Source organism: Penicillium canariense (genome assembly GCF_028826845.1).
Source record: "Penicillium canariense strain IBT 26290 chromosome Unknown utg000001l_segment0_segment0, whole genome shotgun sequence".
NCBI lineage: Eukaryota > Fungi > Ascomycota > Eurotiomycetes > Eurotiales > Aspergillaceae > Penicillium > Penicillium canariense.
This window is the reverse complement of record NW_026622728.1, coordinates 5,605,634-5,621,198: the sequence shown is the minus strand read 5'-3', so window position 1 is coordinate 5,621,198 and position 15,565 is coordinate 5,605,634. Positions and strand designations below refer to the sequence as shown.

The following is a 15,565-nucleotide window of genomic DNA, read 5'->3' as shown; positions in this document are numbered from 1 at the left end:
AACCGCTGAGCTATCACAATCCTTCCTATTTCAGGAGGTCCATCCGAGCAATAAAATTCCTTGTGGAGCTCGCCAGATCAATGACATTGAGTTTGCAGTTCATTCACAAGCTTTCTTTTTCTCCATAGAATTTTCTACCTAGACTATAAATGCAATAAAACCGAATAAGATCCAAGATATCGACAGCGCCGTGTTGTATGCGTTTCAATATCTCATTCCTCATGGTGCCTGCCTGTTGCCCCACTGCAGCTTCGAGCCGCCCGCGGGCAGCTCCAGCCTCCGGCAGGCGGGATCCCGCCGATCGGAACTGGCGTAGGGGCTTTCAAGTCGGCATTCTACAGCAATCTGGGTTCAAGTCTCAGGGTGGTAGAATGGTCCGTGTATAGAACAATTTTGGTTATTCATCCACATCACTGGCCTTCGGCAGTCCAGATCCGGCCGCATGGTGACTCGAAAACTACCCGGTTGGCAACCAATTGACTGCCGCTATGATGAATACAAGCTATATCTTGAAGAAACCAGTCCACCCGCGAAATCCCCGGGATCGCCAATGTACTAAGAGAGAGGATAGTATTCGATAATCGGTAACGAGTATCTAATGAATCGGTGCGATGATTCGGTTCTTCCGCTCACAAGTCCCTGTAGCACCATTCCCATCACCGACGTGCATTTATTCCTCCAGCTCACTCTCTTCCTTCCGAGCCCTCGAGTTACCAACAGTATTGTTTACGGACTGCCCAAGGCCCTTGGTTGCTTTCCCAAGACCTTCAGTGGCCCCAGTCACAGTCTGACCTACTCCTTCAGCCGCACCACCGAGTGTGCCACCAAGACCACTCACAACGTTGCCCATTGTACTTGTGGCCCCGTTGATAGTCTTGCCTACCATCTCACCGAGGCCTCCCATGAAACCGGCTGGAGTTTTATGCCCTGTTAGCTCTATCATTCCTTAAGTCCAAATCCAGTCCACCTGAAGACCAGACGAAGTGCGAAGGCAATGCGACCGTAAGTCCCACATAAATGCGACACAGGAAAAGCCACGATGGAAGTGAGTATGCGACGAGGTATTTGGTTCTCACTTACGGTTTTCATTATTGTCATTAGAAGACATGGTTGATAAACGTCGGGTAAGGATTTGATCGTAAAGGAGCGAATGAAGGAACTGATTTCTCTTGATCTTTGAAGCAAATATGGGGGTGACTCGTTTCGAAAAGTAGACCATGTCCCCTTTTAATTACTCTCATTCATTCTTCTTCGCGTTGCTTCTGTCGCCTCCCAGGGCATATGATATCATGTCGCCTCTGTGGCCACCACCGTCTTGAGGGCAACACCGTTGGGCAAATCACGCTTCTCGAGGAAATCCAAAGGCGGGCTTGCAGATATTCGCAGCCAATCAATTGCACAATCAGGCTCAGGGCCTGCTTTGTATTGATTTTTGTCCAATGCCTGCCTACCTAAGCAGCCAGGCACAGGCTATGCAGTTGAATCCTCCTCAGATACTCCAGGCAGAAAGCTTTCTGTGGGAGTCAGTCCATTCCAATGGTATGTAGCTGTCGATATCATTCACTGTGGGAACGCCATTTTATTTCATCTTGCCTATGCATTAAGCTCCGCTCCGCTCTTGACAGCAGCAGCACGTTGTCCTAGCAGTGCAATCGTCCATATTTTTGCAAGGATCATATGGTGCAGGCATGCAGCGCTAGGCAAGGCAGTAGCGGAGTGCTCAGTGACCTGCACGGACCTCAAGAGCTTACAGAAGAAGGCCATTATAGACTCTTCTTTAGATCTGCCAGCGTTGGTTTCTGATTGCCAAAACTTTTCGAGGAAAAGAAGTGTAGAATTTGTGATTTGCGTGCTTAGTGGTTGCCCGTTCATTGTCCTGACGGGCAAGCTACTGAATTACAAGCGCCGGGAGTATTGGAACAGCGATAGCACCACAGCAGATACTTATGAAGCGAATTGTGGCCGATAATCAAGGAGTTCACTGATCTACGTGCAAGGTGTCTGTCTGGACGTAAAAAAATACCGAAGATTTCTGTTCACTAGGGCGCCTTCGTGTCAAACCTTCTAATTTTGGATTCATTTTTCATTGACTTATTGGCTGCTGTTCTTTTGATCGATAAGGCATCGTATTCCAAATATTTAAGGGAACAAATTTTCACTTGAGAATCGTTCGCTTATAAAGCCATCCGGTGGAGACCACTGCCTCCTTTCCATGCTATTAGGCGTGGGAGAGGAACGACACCCCGAATATTACGATAATCTACCAAATAAGGTAATGTAGGTTGAAACAATGCATCTGCGGGCTTGACGATCGATAAAAATTGAATCATGGTGAATCATATTTGCTCAGCCACATTCTCATTAACCATCCAATCTCGCTGCTGGCGGGATCCTGTTTCGGCCTAGCGTACATAAAGGAGTCCCTTAGACAAACGCCCATAGCGTTGCATCAGCTCCTTTAGTTCTATAGGGACTGACAACCTTATAAGTATCATGTCCCTCATAGTCTTAAGCAGCAATATACCCATAGTTTCGAAAAGCAGCAGCCGGGTACGATGAGCTCAATTAGTATATCTCCAATACAGTCCGAGCGACTGTTTCCAAACGCAAAGCCGACTGAGAGAGTGGTGCCACTCTCCCTATTAGACGTGACTACAGCAAACTTTGCCTGTACTTGTCCAATTTGGCTCCTCGAACGATCCGACAAGGTGGGCGATGAGTTCGATCTAGTGGAGCACTTTCGGCGCTCTCTACGAATCACTCTTGACGACTATCCCCACTGGGCTGGTCAACTAAAAAGCATTTCTACTCTAAATGCTGCCGAGTTGACCGAGAAGGAAATCCACCTCCCCCTTCACGCGCGTCGCTTCGGTCGGGTCTATTCCCACTATGGTACAGCTGAAGACCCTGGTGTCGAGTTCGTGACTGCGACTACCAACGCCACTCTCGAGACGCTGTGCCCAGCCTCACGGACTACGGAGCACCCTCTTTGGGATTGTAAACAGGTGCCACTCAGTGGCCTTGTTCCCTCTTCACGCTTAGCCAATTCGCTGAAACCTAATTTCGCCAATGAAACGGGCATGCTGCCACCCGTGATGGCGATCCAGCTAACCATGTTGGCGTGCGGTGGCTTCGCCTTGGCAATCAAGATTCTCCATCCTTTGGCTGATATTCAATCCGTGACTCATTTCGTTGAAGACTGGACAAAGATCGGTCGCTGGATTCTCTCAGGGTCAGGCCTTCCCAAGCCCGACTTGACCCCTCTGTTTGACCCGACGCGCCTGGACTCGGTGGCTGCAGGGGATATCAGTGGCCAGCAGCCAGACCCAGCAATTCTCGAACAGATCAAAAGCCTCCCACTACACCGTTACGATTGGTGGGCCACGCCAGCCTTATGCCCCTGGACCCAAGAAATCCCCGAACCATTTCGGAATCAAAAACACACCCCGATCGGTCCGCTCATGCCGTGGGCAGACTGGGACTTTGATGCCCCCGTCTCCCATTATCTGGTTCATTTGAATAGCAGCCAGGTGGAGTCTATCTACCAGAGTACTATCAGATGGAGCCCTGACACCTCCAAGGGCAGTCGAATTAGTCGTCACGACGCCGTCCTCGCTCACGTCTGGTCATGTATCACCCGAGCTCGCCAACTAGGGAAGGACCCCAGCCTAGTGCATTGCAACCTCGCCTATGGAACGCGCCCTGTCCTCGGTCTCGGAGAAGATTTCATCGGCTCGCCGACCCTAATGCTTAATATCGAGATGACTGGCATGGAGCTAGCTTCTTCAGCTGTTGCAGAGGATGCACGAAGGCTTTCCGCTGCGCGGTGCATTCGCAACACTATCAATAGGATCAGCAACAAGGATGCAATTGCGGCACATCTTCATAGTGTCGCTTATGAGAAGACACCACAACGAATCTGGCAGGCATTTCTAGGTCATCGCCACCTTATCGTGACCACCTGGGCCCGCACAGGTCTGTACGGGATCGATTTTGGATTGCACACGTACCCAGGCATTCGCTACGCCGAGGGAGTACTCCCAACACTAGACGGCGATGTGTTAATCAAAGATGCACCGCCCTTGAAAGACCAAACAGGATTGCCAAGCCAGAAGGCCTGGACCGCTCACGGAGTGGATATATCGCTCCATCTTCGGACGGAGGATATGGAGCGACTGCTCCGGGATCCACGGTTTCTTCCGTAGAGCCGAGGCTGTGGGATAATGGAAGTATACCATAATAATGTCTCACGTTCATAATGGCTAGCAACAACCAACACTGATTGTCCACCACGTTCCCATGACCATTAAACTCAAAATTTTCGGGATCGATGCAACTCAAAGGCAATCTCGGCCTAAATCCGGCGCGGCACGCCCGCGCCACATTCCGCCGGATGCAGGGCGACCGGCGAATAAACTGACAGGCACATGTCTCAGCCCTGTCAAAATAACGATTAGTATATGGAATAAACCTATGTGAGAATGCATGATTTGAGAAAAATAGAAAACCAGGGAAACTACGGAGTATGTCCGGCAATGATTTCTGATCTCTGGGACTTACCCCGGCCCCTTCGCCAAGCATCAACTCCCGCGAAAATTTGCAGAGGCTTGAGCCCGCGTTCCCCGCAAAGTCCAGCGCTGCTCTATCCTGATTCTGTCTAGCCCGGTCGAGAATCCTACCTTTTTACGGAGTGCCAATTCCATTCGTGCCTCTAGGCATTGGCCCGGGAACACCTTCGCCGGTCATCCCCCTGAAGTGTGCTCGCGTGCAATGTTTCCCCGGGCCTGGTGGGTACCCTTAATTTTTCGGACCTCCGCACGCCTCCGAGCCTTTAATTCCTGAACCGTCTCCCTCGACTCGCTCCAACCACCACCACCCCCTCCCCCTTTTTTTTTCGTGCCTCCAACTTTGTCTTCCGCCCCTGGATCTCCCACGCTACCCCAGCATGGCTGATTCCAAGGTGCACGACACCATTGCGCCAGTGGAGGGGGGCCCGCCCTACCCCTCCGATGGCCACGAGGGCTGGCACTCCGACTCCTCGATGAAGACGCTTATTCAGAATGCGAAGGCGGCAACGGAAAAGGAGCGGAACATGAGCTTGCTGCAGGGTATCAAGCTATATCCTAAGGCAGTTTTATGGAGCGTGATCATCTCGACCTGCATTGCAATGGAGGGATACGATATTAGTTTGGTGAACAACTTCTATGCCTTTGACCAGTTCAACCGCAAGTACGGCGAGCGGTTGGCCGATGGCTCATATCAAGTACCGGCTAGGGTGAGTGCACGAGTGCTTGCCACTGAAATCTTCGATTGGGCGGAATGAATAGGAGACGACAGTGAAAAAAATACTAACAGAGATGTCTAGTGGCAATCTGGTTTGAGTAACGGCGCCTACGTCGGCGAGATTATCGGTCTTTTCATCAACGGTTGGGCGTCAGAGCGCTTCGGTTACCGCTATACACTTATGGCCTGTCTCGTTCTGGTCAGCGCGTGGACGGCAATCTTCTTCACAGCCAAGAATGTGCAGTCTCTGCTCGCGGCGGAGATTTTGTGCGGTATTCCCTGGGGCGTGTTCCAGACCCTGACCATCACGTACGCCTCGGAGGTGTGTCCTGTTGCGCTGCGTGGATACTTGACCACCTATGTCAACTTCTGCTGGGGTCTTGGCCAGCTGATAGGAATTGGTGTGATCAAGGGGATGCTCCATCGGGACGATGAATGGGCTTACAGAATTCCGTATGGCCTACAGTGGATGTGGCCTCTGCCCCTTTTCATTGGCATCTCTCTTGCCCCCGAATCCCCCTGGTGGTTGGTTCGACGGGGCCGGACCAAGGATGCGAAACGGTCCCTGGAGCGATTGACGAGCAAAGACCGCGACACCGATTTCAATGCCGACGAGACAATCTCAATGATGGTGCACACCACAGCCCTGGAGGCCAGGATCACCAAAGGCGCCACTTATCTCGATTGCTTCAAGGGAACCGATTTGCGCCGGACCGAGATCGTCTGCATGGTCTGGGCTATTCAAAATCTGAGTGGAAACTCGTTCTCGAACTATTCCACGTACTTCTTGGAGCAGGCTGGCCTCAGTTCGGGTAATGCATACAACTTTGCCATGGGTCAGTATGGCATTAACATGGTCGGTGTCTTTGGAGCATGGTTCCTAATGAACCTCGGCATTGGTCGCCGAACTTTGTGTCTGTACGGACTGTGCGGACTATGCGCCATGCTTCTTATCATGGGTTTCCTCGGTCTCGTGCCGGACTCCCACCGTTCCCAGGCTTCCATGGCCACCGGCTCGCTTATGCTCGTCTGGGCGCTTTTCTACCAGCTCACAGTCGGCACCGTCGGCTATTCGCTTGTGGCGGAGCTTTCCACACGACGACTGCAGATCAAGACGGTTGTGCTGGGCCGCTGCCTGTACAACGTTGTTGCTATTGTCTGTGGTGTCCTTACACCCTACATGCTGAACCCCGGCGAGTGGGATTGGGGCAACTACGCCGGTTTCTTCTGGGGCGGCATCTGCTTCTTGTGCATCATTTACGCCTACTTCCGCGTGCCCGAACCGAGCGGTCGCTCGTTCGCCGAACTGGATATGCTCTTCGAGCGCGGCGTCAGTGCTCGCAAGTTTGCAACGACCGAGGTGGACGTGTTTGACGAGCACGTCGAGAGCCGCGTCATCGACGGCTACCAGGAACAGAAGAGATCCACGAATGACCCCAGCCAAGTTGAGAAAGACGCTGGCTGTGCATGATTGATGCTATGTAATACTCTCATGCCTATGATGACCCTCCGTATGCTTTGCGGTCCAGCCAGTCTGTCTGTGCTCTTTACATTTACCCATTTACTTATTTGGATGTACATAATCATAGTCCTGTATTTACCTTATAATTCACCCTAATTGGAACCGATCTCACATCTTACACCTACTCTCCTTGTTTTTCTTTCTCATCTTTTCCAGCTACTACGCCATTGTCGAGCGTCGTACGTACGTATCGACCGGCGGGTCCCCCGATCTAAGGATGACAGCCGTCTGGACCCCAGGGGTCCAACCGTCCAGCCGCTGTCAGTGCAAACTCTCCCCTCCTGTCTGCTTCCCCTCATATCGCTGGCCTGCAATATCCTTGCAAGGACACGCAGAGATCCTAGAGCGCCATTTTCTCGAGCCGAATCGTGTTTGTTCCTTGGTCATCCTTGCACGACGCGGGGTAGGGGGGTTCCACTTTTCTGCAGCCACAATGGACACAACATTCATCACCATCCACGGCAAGTTGTACCCGAGCCTGGCGCTCATGCTGATACTCCCTCGAGAAGTCTAGTCCAGAATCCCAAGCTGTATCAGATCTAATAGCGCTGTGGTGCAGATTTGTCTCGTGACGCCTCGATCCAGTACGCCTCGGACAGCATTGAGGTGGTATTAGGGTACCAGCCACACGAGGTACTGAACCGCTCGTGTTGGGATTACTTCCATCCCCAGGAACTGCATTTCGCGCGCAGTGTGCATGGTCGTGGCGTCCGGCTTGATAAAGCCGCGGTGCTGAACTATTGTTCTATTCGACACAAGAATGGATTGTGGGTTGGGTGCGAATGTGTCTTCACGGTGGTCTACCATGTCTTAATCGCGAGTACTACGGTCTATGGGCGGGGCAGAGGTAGTCAAAGTATGTTTCATGAAGGAGGACAATGTGATAATATCACATTGGCTTCGAGGGCTATTTGCGCATGTCACTGACGTTTTATGATCTCCAGAGCGCGCCATCGACGCTCCCATAGTGCGCAAGCTTTTCGACTCCTCTCCCAATGACCCTCGCTACCACATGCTCACATTCATATCCTACAAATTTTCGCGACGCCTTGCAGAACCGCTCCATGAGCCACGCGCCGCCTTGTTCGTCAATCGCTTCACCCGGACTGCGACGATCATGTACGCCACCAGCAGCGTGGCAGAGATCCTCGGGGTGCATCCACAGCATCTTATCTCGAAGAGCTTCTTCTACTGTATCCAAGAGAGATGCTTGCGGGATGCTGTCCGCTGTCTTGAAAGTGCAAAAGCGAACGACTCGATCGCGTACCTGCGTTTCTGGTTCCGCAACCCTTTGCAGGACGACAATGTAGATGTGGATATAGATGGGTCTCGCGGACCGTCTTTTGGTGCCTCCACGGACGCGTACGGCACTACACCCCCTCCTCTTGAGCTGGAAGCTGTGGTCTCGTGTACATCGGATGGACTGGTTGTTATCCTCCGTCGGGCTCGAGCTCCCATTTCGAGTGCCACTCTTCCACCTCAACCGGTCCCTGTCTATTCTAATGGTATCTTCGCGGCACCGTGGGCTCTCGAACCTGTCTATACCTATGGCAGCTCATATTACCCCCACGGTGCTTTTCCGAACCCGGCCTATCCCGAAGTCAAGGCTTCTCTTTGCAATGAAAATGAGACCCCTACGCGAGGCGTGGGGGCCACACCGTCATCAAGCTCCTCCGGCTTCTCGAACCCTCTCTCCGGGGCAAATACGAACGACGCTGGATCCAATGGCCCTCAGGAGGACCTTCTCATGGATACTATTCGCGATGTTGCTGTCTTTGCGTGGGGTATCATTGGTATCAATCGGTCGCTTGAGCAGCACAAATTCGGTACCCCGTCGGGTAATGCCCATCCGGATGGGATGGTGGATGATAGTTGGGGCGATGACGCTGCGGCTGGGCATAGCTGAGACCAAGGTCCCAGTACATATTTTACGTGACATGAACAGCCATGCATTCTAAAATTTGCGATTCATGATTTGCTAGTTATAAAGAAAGAGATGGACGCTCCTCCTGTGAGGGTTATTCCCAGACTTTTATTCGTTGGACCACTCGGGCTTCTTCTTTTCAGCGAAGGCAGTCATACCTATGAAGGTGTCAGTAAGTCTGTTGCAAAGCTCAAGACAGTATTTAGTCCAGCACAGAAAACTCACCAATCTTCTGATCCTTGCTGCCAAACAGGCTGTGGAACAGTCTCCGCTCATACTCAACTCCCTCCCGGAGCGACAGCTCCTGACTCTTATTCACAACCTCCTTGCCTGCAACGACGGCAACACGGCTGTATCCAGCAATAGTCTCGGCAGTCTTGAGAGCAACCTCAAGCAGCTCCTCCTTCCCACCATCCACAACTTGTGCCGCGAGACCCCACTCACCAGCCTCCTTGCCGCTGAAGTTCTTGCCCGTCAAAATAAGCTCCATAGCCTTGCTCTTACCAACGGCTCGGGTCAGGCGCTGCGAGCCCCCCGCACCGGGGATGGTGCCGAGCTTGATCTCCGGCTGGCCGAAGGTCGCGTTTGAGGTACAATATAGGATGTCGCACATCATGGCCAGCTCGCAGCCGCCGCCGAGGGCGTAGCCGGAGACAGCGGCGATGACGGGTTTGCGGATCGTGTTGGCTAGATGAGACCATGGCGCGATGAAGTTATCAGTGTAGGCGGCGGCGAAGCTCAATGGGGCCATTTCTTTGATGTCGGCGCCGGCTAGAGTCAATTAGCACCATTGGTGTCTCAATGTGGAAAGACATAAGAATAGATGAATGTGAGAGCTAAATGAATACGTACCGGCGAAAGCCTTCTCGCTGCCTGTGATAATGATCGCCCCGATGTCCTTGTCATTGTCATACTTGCTGAGAGCTTCATTGAGCTCTGTGAAAAGAGGGCTGCACAGGGCGTTGAGAGCCTTGGGTCGGTTGAGGGTGACTGTTTGAGATGAGCTTTACCTCTTACCCCCAATGGCTTCAGGTCCACTTACTCAAGCCAACTCCAGGTTTCGGAGTAGAGGTGAGGATGTGCTCATAGCTTGGGCCGGACGAGTATGGTCGGACACGGGCCAAGTACGAGGTCAAGGACACGGCCGTCCGCGAGGAGACCAGACGAGTGCAGCGACGAGCAAACATGGCAATTGACGATAGCAAGGAATGCACTGAATAAGTCCAAAATTGTCAAGACGATGTGGAGGCTGATACGGAGGAAGAGGAGCCTATGATGTACAGGACCTCCCCGCAGCCGAAAAAGAGCCGAAGTTAACCGTTCCTCGGCCCCGTGTGGCTGACTCATTTTGCCGGGGCGGTGAAGGTGAAGGATGCAGCTGCTAACTATTTGAGTTAGTTAAGTTAGTTACCAGCCACATATTAGATAATCAAACTAAATAACCAACGTGATTGTGCCACCTACCACCGCCACACATCACATGTCCTGGCGTGGCTGGGGCATCATCTCCCCGTTGATTGGCCCGTCGCCAGGGGACACTTTGCTCCTGTTTTCCAGAACGACTGCGTTCAGCACTGCGGATCTGCGTGTACTCCGGGCTTCTTGTCTCGTTTCTTCTTCTTTTCCTAGACTCCTTTCACCCCCGCCTCTACCATGGATGTCCCCGAGCCAGACCAGTCGCCCTTCACCGCCGTGACGGCGCACACCTCCAGATTGACCCGGGTGAGTCTGAGTGTCGCTTGAGGGGTTGCGGACGGCGCAATGCCTCCATTCCTCCCCCCACAGGGCCAGATTAACCCGCAGAACCTTGTGCTAATGAGTCGCTGTAGCAATACCAAGCCTACCTTGACGCGTCGACCCCCTATACCACCTACCGCTGGGTTGGCTCCGGTGTCCTGCTCCTCGCTTTCTTCCTGCGCATCGTTCTCGCGCAAGGATGGTACATTGGTACGTTCTCGTCTGATCCAAACTGCAACAGTCGCTTCGGTAGAATAAAATGCTCCAATAAAAGGCGACAAGGGCCCATGGGGAAGGATGGACTTGGGCAGATAAGGCACGCGACGCACAATATGAACCCAAACTAACGTGACACGGCCCATCATTAGTCGCCTACACTGTCGGCATTTACCTCCTCAACCTCTTCCTCGCTTTCCTGACCCCCAAATTCGACCCCTCTCTCACTCAGGATGAAGGCCTAGAGGACGGTGATGCGGGTTCGCCCAGCCTTCCCACCAAGAAGGACGAGGAGTTTCGGCCGTTCATCCGCCGCCTGCCGGAGTTCAAGTTCTGGCACTCGGCCACTCGTGCCATCGCCATCGGCTTTGTGTGCTGCTGGCTCCCTATCTTCGATATCCCCGTCTTCTGGCCTGTCTTGGTTATGTACTGGATCATCCTCTTCGTCATGACTAGTATGTGCCTTCATCTTCGATTCAATCCGTTGGAATTGTGATACTCATGGATGTCTACTAACCTAATCTCTTTCATCTCTAGTGCGCCGACAAATCCAGCACATGATCAAGTACCGCTACGTTCCTTTCTCGTTCGGCAAGACCCGGTACGGCCGGTCATAAGCGGCTTATTTACTGATTCGTTTTTACCCCGCCTCTCTGCGCCTGTAATCGGAGAGCTGTGTGAATGTCAATGTGTGTATGTGTGTCCCACTGGTCGCCATTGATTGTGATACGAGTGAGGGTGAGAAATGAAAATGGGTGGCGGGCTTCATGACGATGCATTTATGAATTCCTCGATTGTAATCCCTATGTTTCTAGAGGTCGCTTTTGTTTTCTTGTGCCTTGTCTTTTGTTGGCTTTCTCTTTGCCTGTGAAATATGATTTAGATTTGAAGCCGGTGCACATGCTCGCCTTCAATGGGGTTTTTTCCCCAACGCTCAATGTGTGAATCGTAGTCATCATGCACAGATACTAGAAGGACATTGTTTCCATGTTTCGAATGCCTTCAAGGGCTCCTGAACAGATGCAATCCTGCGTTGCGCAGAAGTAGAGTTTTGAGCAAATTGGGGTCTTTGAGCTGCTGCTGGGATTAGTGTTCACATTTAAGGCAAGCAACTGAACATGAACGACAGGTTCTCGCCAGCATGCCCTTGCAATGTCCTCGGTATTGACAGATTCCACACCAGACGCGATGAAAGCGTTTGGGCCCCACAGGTTTCTCTTACTTGGCCTCGTAGCCAACTTGGGGGTGTTAGTTGTCGCTAAACCATTTTCCTGCTGGGGATAGCTGTCATAGCACAGTTACACAGTTTGCTGCTTGGCAAACTCAATATCTATTGACCCACCCTTCATGGCTCTGTAGGCTCCGCTTTCATGATCTTGCTGCGTCAACGGTCATACTAATTTTTCGAATCTGGACCGGGTCCCCTAGATAGAGCATTTCCATACCAACTTGACCGTTCCGCAGCAATGTAACAATACAACAGAGACATGCCCAGTCTCCAGAGCAATAGGATATCTTGGAACCTTAGAGTTCTCAGGTTCGACGACGATACTTGCGGGCATTAGCCTGTTGGCCGTCATGCTGCAGCATGTGCTCTCGTGGATAGCAGCACAACCCAGCGTGAGAAGTTGTTTGTCTGACGTGGGCTAGTCGCAAGTAGGAATTGCGGAGGCTGAGGCTTGACTGTTCAATTGGGCGTGTAACTAGACTCAGGCGATGCAGCCTATAAATATCTGTCGCAGCTGCCACAAAACTTGACTGATGTTTCTACATTTCTCCTTGAATTCCCCACCCACAAACGCCTTCACCATCTGTTCTCATCAGTGACAATCTATGCACACCTAATCCTACCTAGCAATGATGTTCTCGGTTACTCGATGTCTCCTTGCGGCCATGGGTCTCCTATCCTCGACACTGTCGGCTATGGCCGATTCAACAGTAGCACCCGCGCCTAGTGATATCGCACTGTCTCCTTGTAAGTGATGATTCCAGTCCTACCGTCTCGGCCAGTCATTGGTCATCTATATACATGGACTGACACATTAAAGGCATCGCTACTTACCGCGTGGCTTCCGGAGATAATTGTATGGGCATCCGGGATTCCCATCCCGATACATTTTCCATGCAGGAACTGTTCAGATGGAATCCACGCATATATCCTGATTGCACAAATCTTGAGGTTGGAGAAACCATTTGCATCCGCAAGCTTAAGAAGCATTGTCCCACCGGAGCTTAGGGCGTTGGAAACCTGATTTTCTTCGGTTTTGGAGAGATACTGCATGTGGTCGATGAAGCGTTTAGGTATCAAACGTTTATTAACAGGTAATGGATCTATTTCTATCCATCATACTGCTCACCGGAGTTTCACTGGAGGTGGGCATTGGTCAAATAGTCATCGCCCGTGTTATTTCCGACCATCTTCCATGCCTTCCAGCATGTTGCAGAGACTAGTCACTCGAGTAAATGCCTTCCAAGTCGTCCGAAACCTGATCTCCGCAGAAGTTTTGCCCATGCTCCGAAGTGGAGCGGCGCTGTAACCGCCTAACTCTGCAGTGCGCACGCTGTTCTCGGTCGGAGGTGGCAGTGTTCCTACAGTGTCCAATTTATCTGCAAAATGACACCAAAAAAGCGGAGCTTCTACTGTGCAATCATTGACCCTGGCCTTTTCCACCAGTTGGATAACATGGTATTTCCTTAGACTCCGAACGACTCTTCCCTTTCCCGATCATTTCAGTATCGCCGTCTCGTGGCATACCGCACGCCCCTTCCTCGTCACCACCCCACCCTATTGCTGGCTCTCATCTTTTCAGAGACATTAGTTCCAGACAAATAGACCACCGACAACAGATCAGCTTTTGAATGATATCAAAAACTCACCGCACATGTTTGCGCGCTCTACAAAATAACCATCCAGACATCACCGCTTGTGCGATGCCTGTATACTCAACGCAAAGCAAGATGGTCTGGCAGCCTCGGCAGCCTATTGCACAAAGTCAGCATAAACTGAGAATATAGCCCTATGTATTCTGGAAACGGGGCTGCGAGACTCACGAATCAAGCCTCTCGGACAAATCTCCGGGGAAACTCTCGCGTTGGTGTAACCATTGATGCTTTATACTTGACAGGGACATCCGTTTATCATCAAAGTAGGGATAAACCTAGAAAGAAAGTATCCATGATTCTGTCCCATTTCCGTGCTGATTGAGTGGCTTGTCCATATCTGGTGCTGAAATTGGGCCTTGGACGAATGTCGAATTGTTCATGGTGCCCTTCACCTCTGAGGGTGCATTGAGGGGTGGGGTTACCACAATATAGAAACTACAGCGGTAGTATAGGCCCAGTTGAATCAAATTATCAGGTCAAGAAATTGGGGATCAACTCAAAGGGGCCAAAAATGTCTTATATTTTGTCTCTCTCTTTTGTGGCAGATGTGCAGTGTTCCTGTACACTAATGCAACGACATGGATCAACGAGGCCACAGCCGACCTCGCTTATGCAACAATGATCCTCCATGCGTCATACTATAAACTATGCAAAAATCTGTCCATGATTGTTGATAAGACAACACTTATTTGAAGTTCAACCTGCTTTATTCGTGAGGCAACGGGCCCTTGGTGTCGAATTCATATTATGTGGAGAACTACCTATGCAAATCAGACAATAGACAGATGTCATACCTAGGCCCTGCGTAGATATAGGTAATATCTAATGGCTATATTAGCGCGCACTAAAGATGGCCAATAGGCATATTCGCAGTAAGGGAGGGCAGGATGGTATAGGACCTGCAGGGTCGGGTTGCTACGTCCTTTCCTATTCTATTACGTCAAGGACCCGGAGACACATCCCGTTTTTCAGCATGACAAACCTCTATTCTGTGACATCTAGGCGTAGACTAGCTTATGCAATATCGGGGACGGAGTAAAGTCTTGGTGCTTGAGATTTATGGTGTAGGCCACAGCTATGCTGATCGTTCTATATAGAACCAGTTTTACCAAAGGCTCTTTACACCCTTCGTCATCGCGATAACTGTGGCTCGCTGCCCTGTGACTTCACCCTGCAGGATTTTTACTGGGGTTTCTGGCGCTTCCGCTCTTGGGCTGCCAGATGATTTTCTGAGGATGCTGATATGTGATGCAGAAGGAGTAGCGAGGGGCCAATATGTGCTGTTTCCACGATAAGTGAGAATGGATAGTAGAGTCGATGACCTGAATCTTTGTCGTACCTTGGAAACCTTGATATCCAGGGTTCTCCTCGGGATGTTATCCAACATGACTCGTATCAGCCACTTTTGCTCAGGTTCAATCAATACACAAGTGAATCCACTTTGCCCACTACTCCATTCGTCTCTATGTCTAATTAAATGCATATTGTATCCACATGGAATCACTTGAGTAGGGGGTTTACCCACTATATCGACGGGTGGGCTTACGCAAATGGTATAGGTACTCGGCGGGTTGCCCTTTTTCAGTCTTTACGCTAGTCTCCGCGGACATGTATCTAAAGAATTGATTGTTCAATTGAATGATTTGCCGGATGGGATGTTACACGAAAGGTGAAACCAGTTATCCACAGAGGAAGCAGGTGAAATTGCCCGAGGGAACTACGGGTATGCATGATGTAGGGGTTCCAGCAGCCCGAGACAGCACTGGCGACATGATCCGCCATGCTGCCGGCTTTCCTGTAATTAGGATCCTCTGCAGAACCACCAGCCTCTTCCAAATTGGCTGTTTCTGTAGCGCGTCCATAGAGCCCTCGGGAAAAGCCGATCTTGTTTGACATTGGGGACCCATCTCGGGAGATTTTATCATGAATGTCCCGGCAGTCCAGGTGGACCTGTGAAATTTGGTATTTCTATCGCCTGTCAGATGTGATTTCAGGCTGAG

At 51.2% G+C, this 15,565-nt stretch overlaps 6 protein-coding genes across 6 annotated transcripts; 4 read left to right on the top strand and 2 right to left on the bottom strand.

Moving 5' to 3' along the window:
* Positions 1-670: 670 nt before the first annotated feature.
* N7482_001902 (uncharacterized protein) lies at positions 671-1,108 on the bottom strand (the record flags this gene model as incomplete). Its single annotated transcript, XM_056684027.1, has 2 exons — positions 671-912; positions 1,081-1,108. 2 exons carry the CDS (start codon positions 1,106-1,108, stop codon positions 671-673), a joined length of 270 nt encoding a protein of 89 aa, XP_056547633.1.
* A 1,447-nt stretch (positions 1,109-2,555) lies between these two features.
* Positions 2,556-4,205, top strand: N7482_001901 (transferase family protein; the record flags this gene model as incomplete). The annotated part of the gene is made up of 1 exon (XM_056684026.1): positions 2,556-4,205. The coding sequence occupies one exon, from the start codon at positions 2,556-2,558 to the stop codon at positions 4,203-4,205; it is 1,650 nt and encodes a 549-aa protein (XP_056547632.1).
* Positions 4,206-4,945: 740 nt separating this feature from the next.
* Positions 4,946-6,754, top strand: N7482_001900 (putative MFS alpha-glucoside transporter; the record flags this gene model as incomplete). Its single annotated transcript, XM_056684025.1, has 2 exons — positions 4,946-5,275; positions 5,366-6,754. The coding sequence occupies 2 exons, from the start codon at positions 4,946-4,948 to the stop codon at positions 6,752-6,754; spliced, it is 1,719 nt and encodes a 572-aa protein (XP_056547631.1).
* A 484-nt stretch (positions 6,755-7,238) lies between these two features.
* On the top strand, positions 7,239-8,711 carry N7482_001899 (PAS domain-containing protein; the record flags this gene model as incomplete). Its single annotated transcript, XM_056684024.1, has 3 exons — positions 7,239-7,266; positions 7,365-7,661; positions 7,750-8,711. The coding sequence occupies 3 exons, from the start codon at positions 7,239-7,241 to the stop codon at positions 8,709-8,711; spliced, it is 1,287 nt and encodes a 428-aa protein (XP_056547630.1).
* A 126-nt stretch (positions 8,712-8,837) lies between these two features.
* On the bottom strand, positions 8,838-9,916 carry echA (enoyl-CoA hydratase echA; the record flags this gene model as incomplete). The annotated part of the gene is made up of 4 exons (XM_056684023.1): positions 8,838-8,887; positions 8,955-9,500; positions 9,582-9,719; positions 9,772-9,916. 4 exons carry the CDS (start codon positions 9,914-9,916, stop codon positions 8,838-8,840), a joined length of 879 nt encoding a protein of 292 aa, XP_056547629.1.
* Positions 9,917-10,382: 466 nt separating this feature from the next.
* On the top strand, positions 10,383-11,299 carry N7482_001897 (Rer1 family protein; the record flags this gene model as incomplete). The annotated part of the gene is made up of 4 exons (XM_056684022.1): positions 10,383-10,451; positions 10,559-10,676; positions 10,835-11,137; positions 11,220-11,299. The coding sequence occupies 4 exons, from the start codon at positions 10,383-10,385 to the stop codon at positions 11,297-11,299; spliced, it is 570 nt and encodes a 189-aa protein (XP_056547628.1).
* Between the last annotated feature and the right edge of the window lie 4,266 nt (positions 11,300-15,565).